Source organism: Ceratotherium simum, chromosome 18, assembly GCF_057802395.1.
Source record: "Ceratotherium simum simum isolate JZ-2026a chromosome 18, ASM5780239v1, whole genome shotgun sequence".
In the NCBI taxonomy this organism is placed as follows: Eukaryota; Metazoa; Chordata; class Mammalia; order Perissodactyla; family Rhinocerotidae; genus Ceratotherium; species Ceratotherium simum.
This window is the reverse complement of record NC_141917.1, coordinates 30,567,201-30,581,807: the sequence shown is the minus strand read 5'-3', so window position 1 is coordinate 30,581,807 and position 14,607 is coordinate 30,567,201. Positions and strand designations below refer to the sequence as shown.

The 14,607-nt window shown below is 36.3% G+C and overlaps 1 protein-coding gene across 4 annotated transcripts in view; it reads left to right on the top strand.

The window, feature by feature from the left end:
- CPLANE1 (ciliogenesis and planar polarity effector complex subunit 1) overlaps positions 1 to 14,607 on the top strand; it is a 118,240-nt gene that overhangs the window by 19,896 nt on the left and 83,737 nt on the right. For all 4 annotated transcript variants that reach the window (XM_087443206.1, XM_087443209.1, XM_087443208.1 and 1 more), the window contains exons 16-20: positions 1,798 to 1,971; positions 5,498 to 5,726; positions 6,831 to 6,970; positions 9,879 to 10,096; positions 12,550 to 12,714. In XM_087443206.1, the coding sequence (XP_087299332.1) occupies positions 1,798 to 1,971; positions 5,498 to 5,726; positions 6,831 to 6,970; positions 9,879 to 10,096; positions 12,550 to 12,714 (926 nt within the window). The remainder of the gene's footprint in view (positions 1 to 1,797; positions 1,972 to 5,497; positions 5,727 to 6,830; positions 6,971 to 9,878; positions 10,097 to 12,549; positions 12,715 to 14,607) is intronic.

Here is a 14,607-nt window from a genome sequence, read left to right as displayed (position 1 = left end):
ATGACTCAGCATGTAGTTGTACTCAGGGCTATGATTTATTACAATGAAAGAATACAAAGCAAAATCAGCAAAGGAAAAAAGTGCATGGGGTGAAGTCTTCAGGAAACCAGGCATAAGCTTCCAAGAATCCTTTCCCAGTGGAGTCACACAGGACACCCTTCATTCCTCCAGCAACAGGTTGTGACAACATATGTGAGATGTTGTCCACCAGGGAAGCTCATTAGAGAATCAGTGCCCAGGGTTTTTAACTGGGGACTGATCACATAGGCCCCCTTTGCCTAAGCCATACCAAAATTCTACACTCTCAGAAGGAAAGCAGATGTTTAGCATAAACCACATTGTTTGCACAAAGAATTAGGTCCAGTGAGCCACTTGCATCAATTAAGATGGTGGGGATCCTCTCCGAATGCAAGTTCCCAGATGCCAGCCAAGGGTCAACCTTATAAGCAGGACTTTCAAGTAGTCAGGCCTGCTATATTTTCTATTTCCTGTATACTTACCTTATTAAATCATTCTATGTACTTATAATTTTATTTTATTGCATAACATTGCCATTATTATCATCACTGTGCCATATACAGAATTACCCTTTCAAATTATTTTATTTCTGAATTGATACAGTTTTACTCTGTGACCATATCTCTTAGAATCAAGTTGCTCCCTGTTTAAGAGGCTATTCCTGAGTTTTTTATAATGAGTTTTCCCTAATTAAGATTACCAGAAATCTTGCCTTTGTATAATTCCTACTGTAAGTTTTACCCAGGAGAAAAGATTCTTACCCATGTATTATTAACTTGAATGTGAAGAGCTAGTATGATATTTTCAAACTTACGGTGACCAAATGAAGAATATTGCTTGAAGGCTAGTAATACTTTCTCAAGATCCCCTTTATATATGTAAAAAAACATGTTTATTAACAATACTCTTGATTGCCTATGATATGAAAGGAGGAATGGTAGGTGCTGGAGTGTACAGTGAAAGATAGAAATGGTCCACACACATATAGAACTTAATATTCTTGTGAATGTGTACCAGGTGACTTCTGGGAAAGAAAGAAATTTTGCTATTGTTGGGGCCATAAATTTCATAAAAATTAACATTAACTTAGTATTTATCTATATTTAATAGTTTTTAACTATTTATTTTCAAATTTCTGAATGCCAGTTTATATTATGAGTTTTGATTCTCCAATAGGGGTGACACGTTTACTCCTGCTAGTTTCTATCAGAATCACCCCAGAAATCCTGATGTAATTTCCCCCGCCAGCCTTATGCCTTCACCCTACACATTCCTTTTGTCCCTACCTCCCAAAAGAATTTATAGTAGTGAGCCACTCTTACTAATGGGAGTATTCCCAGATCTAATGGTACATAAAAAAGTGTTAAGAATCACTGTTCTGGTGCTTTTCTTGTAGTACACCCTGCCTCCTTTTATCAAAGAAAAGATATTGGAAAGGAAAGCAAGAAGCAAAAATAAATAACGAAATGCTAAGCTTGCAAGTCCATCATGACTGGATTGTTTTGTATAGATTCCTCTATGATTTTTGAAAAATCTGGTAACTTAAAGTCATAAACAGTTCCTAAGTGTAGGTGCTCATACTTAATGAGCTAATTATTTTTTATCGTCTTCAAGCAGTATAGCTACCTATTATAAATTAGCTTATACAGGCCATGGGTGCTCATCTCAGAAAAAAAATTTAATTATAATTTTTTTCTTGTATAATATTGGGAACTTAAATACCATTACTTGTTGGTAGTTTGATCAGAATCTCCTTTGGTCATTTGCTGTATCCCTTAGTTCCTGAGAAGTCTCATTGTGAGTTGGGAGTGACTGGAAATGTTCGTCCTGAGGCGGCAGTGAGGGTTATCCAGTCCATGGCTCGTTTCATGGCCGCCTATTTCACCAATCAGCTGCTTTGCATTTTGCCACCTCACAATGTGAACGTTCTTCCTCCTCTTCATATTAAAACAGGTAATATAGTAAGCAAATAATTTGCTCACCTTTGTTTTTACACATAATATTTAAAACCGTATTATACAGTGATCGTTATTCTATGGAAATAATACTGTTCTAGTTTAGTGCCTAATACACAGGAGATGCTCAGTGACTATTCGTGAATGAATAAAATCTGAGAAGGGTAATTGCTTGGATTTGTTTTTATTGAGTATCGATTTTTTTTTCCCTGAGGAAGATTCATCCTGAGCTGACGTCTGTGCCAATCTTCCTCTATTTTGTATGTGGGTCACCACCACAACATGGCTGATAAGTGGTGTAGGTCCGTGCCTGGGATCCAAACCCGCAAACTCAAGCTGCCAAAGCAGAGTGCGTCAAACTTAACCACTACACCATGGGGCCGGACTCTGAGTATGGGTTTTTAATCACAAATTTTGGACAAATTGGTATTTATAAAGTTTCCATTTTTAAAATTAAAGGGCTGCCACCTTCATTTATATAAAAATGTGGGAATTAACAAATTTTTGTGTGAAATTAGAATTTAATATTATTTGGGTGATTTACTTTTATACTTTTATTTGGATCATTTACTTTGCTCTATTTAATCATTTCATTAATAGGGTCAAAATGTACTTCATCTGTGCTAGATAACTGCCCTGCCCTTATGGAGATAAACATGTATACAGATTTCTATGATATTCATTCATTCTACTAATTTTTATTAAGTGCCTGCTATGTGCCAAGCAGTGTTCTAGGTGCTGGAAATATATTAGCTTGCTCCATATGAAACTAATAATATGAAAATATTTGTGGTTTTTTGTTTTGTTTTCTTTTGACTTATGAAATACAGACTTATCCTAACTGCCATGAAGAAAATAGATAAAGTACCTGTTTTTTTATAGAGTGTACATCTAATATGTTGAGACAGAAAATTAAATGAATGAATACATAAACAAGATATATCAAACGGTGATAATTCTTATGCAGAGAATTGAAATAGAATAATGCATTTTGACTGAGTGGCTATTTCACATTGGGAATTAGGAAGGAGTTCTCTGAGGGGGTGACGTTTAAGCTGAACTTTTAATGACAAGAAAGAGCCAGCACTGGACACATCAGGACTTAGAGCATTCTAACCTGAGCTTGTGCAAAAGTCCTAGAGCAAGAACAAACTTGATGTGTTTGATAAACTGAAAGACTGGTGTGGCCGGAGCATGGAGGATGAGGTGGAGAGTGGTGTGAGATGAAGTCAGACATAGACAGGGGCCAGATGATATAAGCCAGGGTGAGGAATCTGAATTTTATTTTAAGTGCGATGGGAAATTATTGGAGGGCTTTAAGCAGGAAATAATATGAACTGATAAATATATACAAGGCAGAGATAGGTTAGAGTACTACAAGATATAATGTAATTAGAAGTTTAATAGAGGTAGCAACAAGTAGTCAGCAAATTTAATCAACCATGCATTTTTGAACTAGGTGTTCAGACTTTAATTGTCTCTGGAAGTGGGTAGGAGGGGAGGACTGTCCTCACTCACTTGGATGCTTCAAAAGCACTATTAGTCTCTAGTCTCACCTGGGGTTCTTGAGGAGGTTCTGGTCCCTAGAAAGTCATGTGTGTGAGGTAGGATCAGAAGGGAAATTATCTGGTGGTTCTTTTTCTAGTAGGTCTCTGCTTCCCAGGGGAAGAAGAGTTGGTTTTGACTTGATTATGGCTTCTTTTAGGAGGCTGGGGTGAGCAGAGAAACAGGTGCTCAATTTCTTCTAGGATCTGCCGGCTCCCCTATCCCCCTCCACCGTCTCCTAACTCAGATTCAGCCGGTGCTCTCTGCCTTTTCTCCCTGGGAACAGCCTCTGCTCCTTTCTCTCACCTTTATGCTTTCCTCCAGCTAAGACTCTCAGATATGTATTATTATTTCCTTGTACATATGACGTTATTATTAAAGTGGTTTTATATTTAAGCTCTCTTTTTTGTCACAACCTAGGTATTTATCACTTGTGTTCTGTATTTTTGGTAGTAATGTTTCTAACAACAAGCTGTATCCTTAATCCACATTATTTTACTAGAGAAGACAGGTAGTACTCCATGTGGCTTTTAGAAAAATCTTAAAAAAAAAAGGTGAAATCCTGGTACTTGGAAAATTGTCTCAATTTCTTGTCTTTCCTGTCCTACAATATTTATAGGACTTTTGCTGTTTGTTCATGATCTTTATCTTTACAGATCACTTTACATACCTAAGGAAGACTGATCTTTATCACACTCTAGGAAGAAAGGTGATAGAATTATCGAATTGTTTCTGGACAGATTCGTAAACATTCGTAAAAGCTCAGAGACACACACTTATTATTCCCTATGTAAATATCTTCCCAGTGAGAGGAGAGGGTAGGAGGAAAGGTTTTGTATTCTCTTTCTATGCTCTAGACTGTGATTATTGAAAATTTAAATATCTGAAACTTTGTGTATATCCTTTAATTTCTTTAATCTCCAGTATCTTGAAACATGGTATCAGCAACTTGACTTAGGATACATTTCATGTTTATTTTTTTAGTCAGAACTAGTGCCAGAATGTATTGGGGATTTGAGTTGTTTATTTGGTGTGATGTTTGCTGTGTGAAAGCAGCAAAATTTTCAGAAAATTAAATCATTCAAATTCTTTTAATAGTACAGTGCCTTGCTCATAGTGAATAAAAAAATAGGGAAAATTTAGTCAATATCCTGGCTTTTTACCTATGCAGAAACCATAACAAAACCATGTATACCATTTACTAGTTTTATTTTGAAGGAGTGAGTGAAAATCTTAGCAATATGTGTTTTTAAAACAAGAACAGTTCTGTCATTGTATTTTCAAGTTGCTTATTTAAGTTACTTTAATTAGGAAAAGGTACAGAAGATTGGGGAGAAGGTTATTACCCTTTGTTTTTAATCCCAGGCTAGACTGAACTCTTATCATTTAGTCAGGATTATTGAAAATCACACTTTTCTACTTTCTTATAAACACTAATATGTTGAACACTTAATACACTTGAGTATTACCTCGAATTAGTTTTTTATCGCATGACACTATGAGGAGTGCAAAGTCAGGTAAAATGCAGTCTCTGCCCTCCAAATTTCATAATCTAGTAGGAGAAATAGACATGTATTTTAGAGCAGCCCACACTAATAAATTGTACGCTCTGATACAGTACATATGAGTGTGTATATGTATGTTTATATTATCTGACATAAAAGTTTTATTAAACTATATTTACCTTTATTTTGTGTAATGCACTCGGATACTGTCTTTTCTGTTTCTCTTTCTACTCTGTTCTGTGTCACTTTTTTAAGAATGCTGACATTTGCTTCATGACCCACTGAGGCACATTCTTCAGTGTTAAAAAAAAAATTCTAGATATGTTAAGTATTATTTTAACCCATTTGTATGTATCTTCCTTGTTGTGGTTTTGTGTAGAAAATACTGACTGAAGAGATAAATGTACCCATGTAAGGAGGCATGAGTTCTGATATATGTAATTGTAATATCCATTTTCTTTAATTTACTCACAGAGCACTCCCTTCGACTTATTCCTCTGCAACACTCTAAGGTGGCCAGTGCTGTTAGAGATCAGAATCTTTCTAATGTGTGGACAGTTGAATATGCCCTTGAATTATTATTTATTGGTGGCCTGGTTCCAGAGGCTGTGTGGTTGGCACATAAACTTGGAGACTGGAAGACATCTGTTTCGATTGGTGTGGCCTTCCAGCTGTTCTGTAAACATGATAACAGTTTCATGAGGTTTGTATTTTTAGGCAAACTTAAGTTAAGAAATAGTATAATAGTATCATCTAAAGTATCATTTGTTTCTCTCATAGCTGGTATTTATACATTTTGTGGAATCCTTAGTTCAGCATTATCCAATAGAACTTCCTTTGGTGACAGAAATGTTCTGTATGTGCTGTCTCCTATGATAGCTACTAGCCATGTGTAGCTATTGAGCACTTGAAATGTGGCTAGTAAGCCCAAGGAACCTAATTTTCAATCTAATTTTAGTTAGTTTAAATTTAAATAGCTACATGCAGCAGTGGCTACTGTGTTGGATAGCTCAGTGGCTTACTTATTTGTGATAAAACGTTTAGTTAGCACATTTATTTGTTAGAATTGCCCTCAAAAGTCTTATAGTCAATGAGAAAGTTTGTTCCTAAATAGGATTTGAGTTTTAAGCTAATCAAACTAATCTTTGTATTTTAACTTTTCTTAATATTACAGTATTGCTGTCTTTTATATTTTTTATTTCAGCATATATTTAATAATTAAGTAACCACTCTGTACCAAGCTCTATGCCAAGTATTTTAGTGGATATTAACTTAAATGGCACACAGTTTCTATGCTTAAGGCATTTATACTTTGATAGAGAAAATAGGACAAAACATTATTATAATTTACATAGTTGGTAAGAAAAGTGCCGGTGGTACAGTGGGGAGAGCAGTAATATCAAGTGGGGGAAGGACCAGAAATACTTTATGAAGGAGATATCATTTGAGATGGGCATTGAAGGGAAGATAGGATCTTCACAAATTGAGGAGCTGTAGGAGGAGAGAACATTCCAAACACAACCAAAGGCATATGGCAAAAAACAACTGTGGGTCAGTTTGAATAGAGTATGTATTACATAGGCAGGAGTGGGAATAAGGATGGGGAGATATATTAGTACTGTAATCATGGAGAGCCTTCATATTCTCCTTAATATAATATTTCCTTGAATATTTCTTTTCTAAATGTAGTATGAATAAAGAAAATGAATTTCATTATTTCTTAAAATTTCATATTTAATTTTTGATGTGTGAATATTTCCTTTTTTCAAAATTCGGATTCGTTTCCCTTAATTTGATGTGATTTCAGGTCAAAGAAAAAGGGTCTGACTCTACCACTAAATATGACTCCAGCACAGATTTTCCAGGAAAAACTCCAGTGTTTTTTAGGTCAGCCAGCCTCTTTGGAAGCAAAAAGTGAAATGGGCTCAAAATACAAGCAATTTACAGGTGTGTTACCTATATATGGTCTGACACATGTATCAGGTTAATTAATATAAATTAATATAATTAATATCTCCCCCCCCCAAAAAAAGAGTATGCTATTTATTCTTAAGCTTGGAAGCATTCAAAACGGATGCCAGCTCAAAACATGATGGTCAATAACTGAATGATATTCCAGTTTTCCATATATACTTTTATAATAGTTGTATTTTGCTGCTTTTGGACTATTTTCTTTTGCAGTCAGAGAATCATAGAATCTCAGGCTTGGAAGGGCACTTAGAAGTATTTAGTTCAACTCTTGCCTTGTGTATAAATCATAAAATCAGTTTTGTTTTTAATTTGAAAAGTTCAAAGTGGTATTATGAAATTAAAAATAATATATTACAAGCATTACATAGATTTACCCAGGAGCCCTATAAAATTTGTCTGTTTATAGATGGAGAAGTTTAGACAGAAAACAATGAGGTCAGTTATTTAAAGTCAGATATTTAATGATAAAACCAGCACTCCTGTGGGACCCTTGTGGTTTTATTAGTGCTTGTCTCCATTAAGGAATGAGACTTCTAACTCTAGATTCCTAGAACTTATTAATTATAATTTCTCTTACTAGAATGAATTCACAGTACTTGGACATATGACTATAAAATTTTCTTTGATAATTTTCTGTCCAGTTCTTTTTTTTTTTTTTAACAAATGAAAAGATTATGTAATTACATGAAAGTTGGTTTTGAAACAAAGGACTAAAAAATTCCCAGTCTGTGGGCCGGCCCGGTGGCACAAGTGGTTAAGTGCACGCATTCTGCTGCAACGGCCCGGGGTTCGCCGGTTCGGATCCCGGGTGCGCACAGACGCGCTGGTTGGCAAGCCATGTTGTGGCAGCATCCCATATAAAGTGGAGGAAGATGGGCATGGATGTTAGCCCACGGCCAGTCTTCCTCAGCAAAAAGAGGAAGATTGGCAAATGTTAGCTCAGGGCCGATCTTCCTCACAAAAAAAAAGAAAAATTCCCAGTCTGAACTTTCAGTTCTGGAAATATGTTGTTTTACATGATCTGAAGACTCTCCCACAATAAATACATAGATAAGATGTGTTTCTAGATAAAATATTAAAATATACATTTAAATAGTGTATATTAAAATATACACTTAAAGTAAAGGAAATTTACAGGGGTTAGAAACAAAGAGGAAGTAAAAACTCCAGTGGATTCCACTCCTAGGTATTTACCCAAGAAAAATAAAAACATAGGACCACCCAAAGACCAGCTTTTTCATAACAGCCAAAAACTTAAAACAACCGAAATACTCATCAACTTGTGAATGGATAAACATATTGCAATATATCTGTACAATGGAATAATAAAGAGGAGCAAACTACTGATAACATGCAACAACATGGATGAATTGTAGAACCATTATGCTGGATGAAAGAAGTCAGAAACAAAGTCTACATACTGTATGATTCTATTGGCGTGACATTCTCTAAAAAGCAACACTATAGGGACAGGAAACAGATCAGTGATTGCCTGGGAGTAAGGGGGGAATTGACAACAAATGAGTATAAGGGAACTTTTTTGGGGCGATGGAAATGGTCTTACAGGGTTGTATAGATTTGTTAAAACTCATTGAACTGTATACTTAAAAAGGATCAGTTTTTTTTTGAGGAAGATCAGCCCTGAGCTAACATCTGCCAATCCTCCTCTCTTTGCTGAGGAAGACTGGCCCTGGGCTAACATCTGTGCCCATCTTCCTCCACTTTATATGGGACGCCGCCACAGCATTGTTTGCCAGGCGGTGCGTTGGTGCACGCCTGGGACCCGAACCGGCGAACCCCGGGCCACCACAGCAGAGCATGCGCACTTAACTGCTTGTGCCACCAGGCCGGCACCTAGGATCAGTTTTATTGCATGTAAATTATACCTTAATAAATCGATTTAAAAACAAACTCAGCAGCTAGTTAGTGAACTAGAAAATGAATTTGAACTCTATATACACACACACACAATATATAGAGAGATAAATATATACAAAATAGATATAAAGAAGAGAGTTGGAAAATATGAAAGAGAAGTTAAGCTTTGTAGAGTATAGAATAGGAAGACACAACATATATCTAATGGAGTTCCAAAATATCCACACCAAATTTTGGATAATGGCTGCCTTTAGAGAGAGGGAGTGAAATATGATGGGCACATATGGAATTCTCAGCTCTTTCTGTAACATTTTATTTTTTAAAAATCTAAATTGTATATAGCAAAAATGTTACTATCAGACAAGGGTGAAAAGTCGGTACATGAGTGTTTTCGTGTTATCTTCTATACCTTAATGCTTAAAATATTTCCTAATATAAAAACCCCTCAGTCTCCAGTTCTACCACCTGCATCTTCTTGCATTTTGCCTTCTGGTACATGTCCACATATACACAGATATTTATTTAACTGAAGCCATACTGTATGACTATTTTGTATTTTTCTGTTTTTTTAGCTTTATATCATGTCATTTTTTATTAACTTTTATTATAAAACTACTGTGCTGAACTATTAAGAAAAAGAAAAAAATTATTCTCCCACTACCTTCACATATGTTGTATATGTTTTTGGTGTCTTTCTTGACATTCTTTTTTCCCTTACTATTTTATTATTATTATTTTTGACTCAGGACTATAGTCTAAGGATATTTTTATTATATAGTTGTTTTTAGAATATCTTGTATAATTCTGGAAAAAGTCTCATGTTCCGATTGCCTGTAATCTTAACAGAATAGTTAATAAATTTATTTTTAGAAGTTTGGATGTTTTGCATGTCAACCAATATGTTCATTTTTGATGATCAGCTTTTTCAGATATGAAATTTTATCCTACAAAATAGAATATGTATAATGTAAATTTTAACTATTTTACCTAATTTTGAATTTGTTAGATCCCATTGAAGAGGAAGATGCAAATCTGCTGTTTGGTTCAGTGCAAGAAATACTGAAAGCAGCAGTTATGGCTGATGCAGATATTCTTTCAGAGACGTTTCAGCTTCTGATAAACTCTGCCAAGGACTTCAGCAAGAGACTGTGGGGTTTAGTGCCCCTCGGCTTGTATCTCCCAGCTCCTCCATTATATTGTCCTCAGCCAGCTGTTCTTAGTGAAGTAAGCTTTGTGCTTATTAGTCTTTTAATTAATTTAAAGTTGATTTTTCCCAGTTTTTAAAATAATCAATTTGGTAATAGTCAATTTAAAAATGCAAGTTCTGAAGACAGACTTCTGGATCCCACTTTGCTGTTTATTGATTGTATAATCCTGGGCATTGTATCAAACTGCTGTTTAGTTTCCTTATCTGTAAAATGCAGACGATGATAGTACCTCTCATAGCATTATTGTGAGGATTAAATGAGATATCCTGTAAAGGCTTTACCTTTGGGCCTAGCTCACATAGTAAGCATTCAATAAATGGTAAAATTATTGTGGTAATAAAATTAAGAGGTATCTCTCTATATCCAGATTTTTAAAAAAATAGACATTTGTTTAGGGTAACGAAATAATGAATGTTGGAATTTAGAAACCATACATCATTTCAGTCAATTTTTTTTTTTTTTAATTTTATTTATTTATTTATTTATTTTTCCCCTGAAGCCCCAGTAGATAGTTGTATGTCATAGCTGCACATCCTCCTAGTTGCTGTATGTGGGATGCGGCCTCAGCGTGGCTGGAGAAGCGGTGCGTTGATGCGCTCCCGAGATCTGAACCCGGGCCGCCAGCAGTGGAGTGCGCGCACTTAACCACTAAGCCGCGGGCCGGCCCTCAATCAGTTATTCACGTCATTTTCTTAACTCTTTTGAAAGACTTATTTTGATTTTGCTTTGATTTGAAAGGTCATTTTTTATCTCTTGCACTGTTCAATTGACAGTTCTGTCTTGTAAATACCAATACTATATTCCTCTCAGGAACTTTTCCTCTGCTGTTATTGAAAATCATAACATTACAATTAGTTGGTTTTAAGATTTAAAGTGTTAATGTAAATTATTTACCTTTAAATTACTTTAATATTTGATTAATATTTTGAGGTGATGCTGGTATTGTTTCATTACTACTTTTTCAATATTAGCAACTTCTATCTATATCTAGTTTTTCTTTTGTTTTATTTAGAATAATTTGTTACATTCTCATTTGTTACCTTTAGAATTATGTTTCACTAGGTTAAAAATATTTCACTTGCTGATATTTCAGATGTAATATATTACAAATGGGAGTGATAAATAGTCTATGGTATTTCTCAGTAATTCCTTTTTCCTCTCACATCTGAGTCTTCAATATTTTGGTTTAGAAATGAAAAGTAGCATTTAAGATATTTTTGGATATCCTATGCTGATATTACTTTGAATGGTAGTGCTTCATTTTGTTATTATTTTTTAAAATAGTCCTCAATGGTAGGATTTCTCCTAAATGTCACTCTATGTCAGCTAGAATCCCTGGGTTGGATGAAAACTTGGTCAAAATTGACTAGCATAATTGAGAATCCCAGTGGTAGGGCAGCCTTCTGACCCAGTTATGTTACCAAAGCCTTGGGCTCTTTCGCTCTAGTTTGTTTTCTAAGGTGTCAGCTTCAGCTTAACGCTGGCTTCCTTTGTGGGAGCAGGATGACTGCCAGTAACTTCTGAGGATACCTTGCCTGTGTCCAGAGGGAGAGGGAAGGGGAGAAAGAAAAACAGCAGAAATATTTATCTCCCAGCATTCCAAGCAAGGGTATTGAGATTCACTCTTATGAGACTGACTTGGGTCACTTGCCTGTCTTGAATCAGTCCCCTTGGCTAGGGCTAATGCAAGGTACTGCTTGGCAATTGATTAGGGCCTACCCTGGAAGCTGGGGATGTGAGATCAGCTCTCCCTGAATCATATAGGCTATGTAGGGGAGGGACAGGTACCCAATTAAAAATTGAGTATTATTAAGAATTGGCATTGATAGGAGGATGTTGCGGAAGCAAATGTTTACAGTACACACATTATCTCATTCTCTGGGAAATTAATCTTTAGCCACTGACTTGAATAGTGTTTATTCAGCAAACATTTATTGAGTCCTACCACATGTTGGACTTTATGCACTATGATAATACAAAGGCCTTTGCTCTCAGGAAATTCTCAGTATGGTGGGAAACAGATACATAAATCAGTACAGAATAAATTGGTGAAAGCTTAATGGAAGTCTGAGCAAAGTGCCATACTAGCACAGAGTGGGAGAGCTTCACAGAGGAGGTGATACTGAAATATAAGTAAGATTTTTCCAGGCAGAGGAAGGGAAAAAGCATTGTCCTTGAAAGAAGCTCTCTCTGGAACATTCCACCAAGGGAGTCAGGAGAGATGGACTTTAACTGTTGTAGGGGAAGACTTGAGATTAGGGTCAATTTAGCCCTTTACATTGTTTGAAGGGAGAGAAATGTTTGATTGACACTAGAAATAGCTATAGTTGAAATCTCTGAGGCCATGCCTCAAAATTTCCTTTTTAGATCTCCAGGAACATTCTAGTTTGAGAAGCACTATTTTTATTTTCGTTTTAATATTTTAAATTTCTGTGTTACTAGCTACTAAAATTGTTTTATCTTCTTCAGGAAGATGGTGATGATCTTCTTTTAAAAGCTGAAAAAGATAATCGCCAAAAGGTGTCTGGAATCCTACAACGTGTTCTCTTGCTTTTCCGGGCAGCTCGGTGTTCTTTTCCTGTAGCGCAGTGGTACATCTTGCAGTTGAGGTGGGCAAGAAAAATCATGCAGAAGGTATGGAAATGTCTTAGTCGTTTATGTGCTATGTTAAACAACTTAAATATACTAATATTTATAATTGTTAGATTTTCCCAAGGAGTCCTGTCCTATAAATCCATAAATTTCAGGTTTATTTGCAATAAGCAACCTACACAGACCAAGTTCTTCCTACTGAAAGATGAAGACTCTGAATAGGGTCTATATGTTAGTCCCATCCTGCCTAGCAATAACTAGTGTAATCTAGTCAGTTAATTCTAGATAATTTCAGTTATTTTTTTTTCCCCACAATCATTGAAGATTTAAACTCAGTTCAGGGCTTTCCCCCACTTCTCCCTGAGGTGTTATCTGTATTCTGTGGAAGCTTATATGGAGTCAAATGATGGAAAGTTAGAGTTAGTTCTTGGCTATGTGTTTCCTTTCAGTAGTCTGTATCAGTCAGAGTTTCTCCTTGGCTATCTTCTGAGATGGACAATTCGATTTGATTCTGGGGCTGTCAGACCCATTACACTGACTTTAGCTGAGCTGTAGCTGCATTCTTTTTTTTTGTTGTTTATAATTTTATTTATTTATTTTTTTCCCCCAAAGCCCCAGTAGATAGTTGTATGTCATAGCTGCACATCCTTCTAGTTGCTGTATGTGGGACGCCGCCTCAGCATGGCCGGAGAAGTGGTGCGTCCGTCCGCGCCCGGGATCTGAACCCGGGCCGCCAGCAGCGGAGCGCGCGCACCCAACCGCTAAGCCACGGGGCCGGCCCCGTGTAGCTGCATTCTTAATCTGATATGCAGCCAGATCGGACATCCACCAGGGTGTCCCTTATCCAGCTGCGAGTCCTTTCTAGCCTGTTGTCTGACTCTGTTAATATCTTTAACTTGGCCCCTTTTAAAAATTATGTTTAAAACAAGAATCTACAACTTTTTTTGGTAAGAACTTTTAGAGAGAATTTGAGAAGTTATCAAGTTGTTTTTGAAAATTAGTCCTTTTTTAGAGAGAAAGATTGGTGATCCAGCTACCATAAAAATATAAGTTAAAACTATGTTCATTCTATATCTTGTCATCTTAATGTTGTTTTTAAGTGTGTTTACTAAGAAGGGCAAATAGTTTTCCTGTATTATTGAAAGATTGGTTTTGGGCCGGCCCTGTGGCTTAGCTGTTGAGTGCACGCGCTCCGCTGCTGGCGGCCCGGGTTTGGGTCCTGGGCGCGCACCAACGCACCGCTTCTCCGGCCATGCTGAGGCCGTGTCCCGCAGGAACTAGACGGATGTGCAGCTATGACATACAGCTATTTACTGGGGCTTTGGGGGAAAATAAATAAATAAATAAAATTATTTAAAAAAAAAGAAAGATTGGTTTTAATAGTTAAATGATTTAATGACTTGTAACCTTGAGCTTGAATGTTTTTTATAGGAAACTTCATTTTAAAAATTGTTTATTGTAGAAAACTGTTTTCTTAAAGCTGTAAATTATAGTTGCATTGATGGTTGATCTCACCAACTCCTGACTATAATCTTACTCAGTCTTGTTTTAGTTAACTCAACTAGCATGTGAAAACTGTGGATTCTCTTAAAATTAGCAACACAGCTAAAGACAGTCCTCCTTGTGAAAATTGTTTACAAGTAATAAATTAACTGTATAAGATTAAAGCATACTGGGCCGGCCCCGTGGCTTAGTGGTTAAGTGTGCGTGCTCCGCTACTGGTGGCCCGGGTTCGGATCCTGGGCCCGCACCAACGCACCGCTTCTCCGGCCATGCTGAGGCCACGTCCCACATACAGCAACTAGAAGGATGTGCAACTATGACATACAACTATCTACTGGGGCTTTGGAGGAAAAATAAATTAAAAAAAAACAAAAAAGATTAAAGCATACTGCAAGTGGTAGGCAGAATTCTAAAGATGCTTGCAAGATTCCT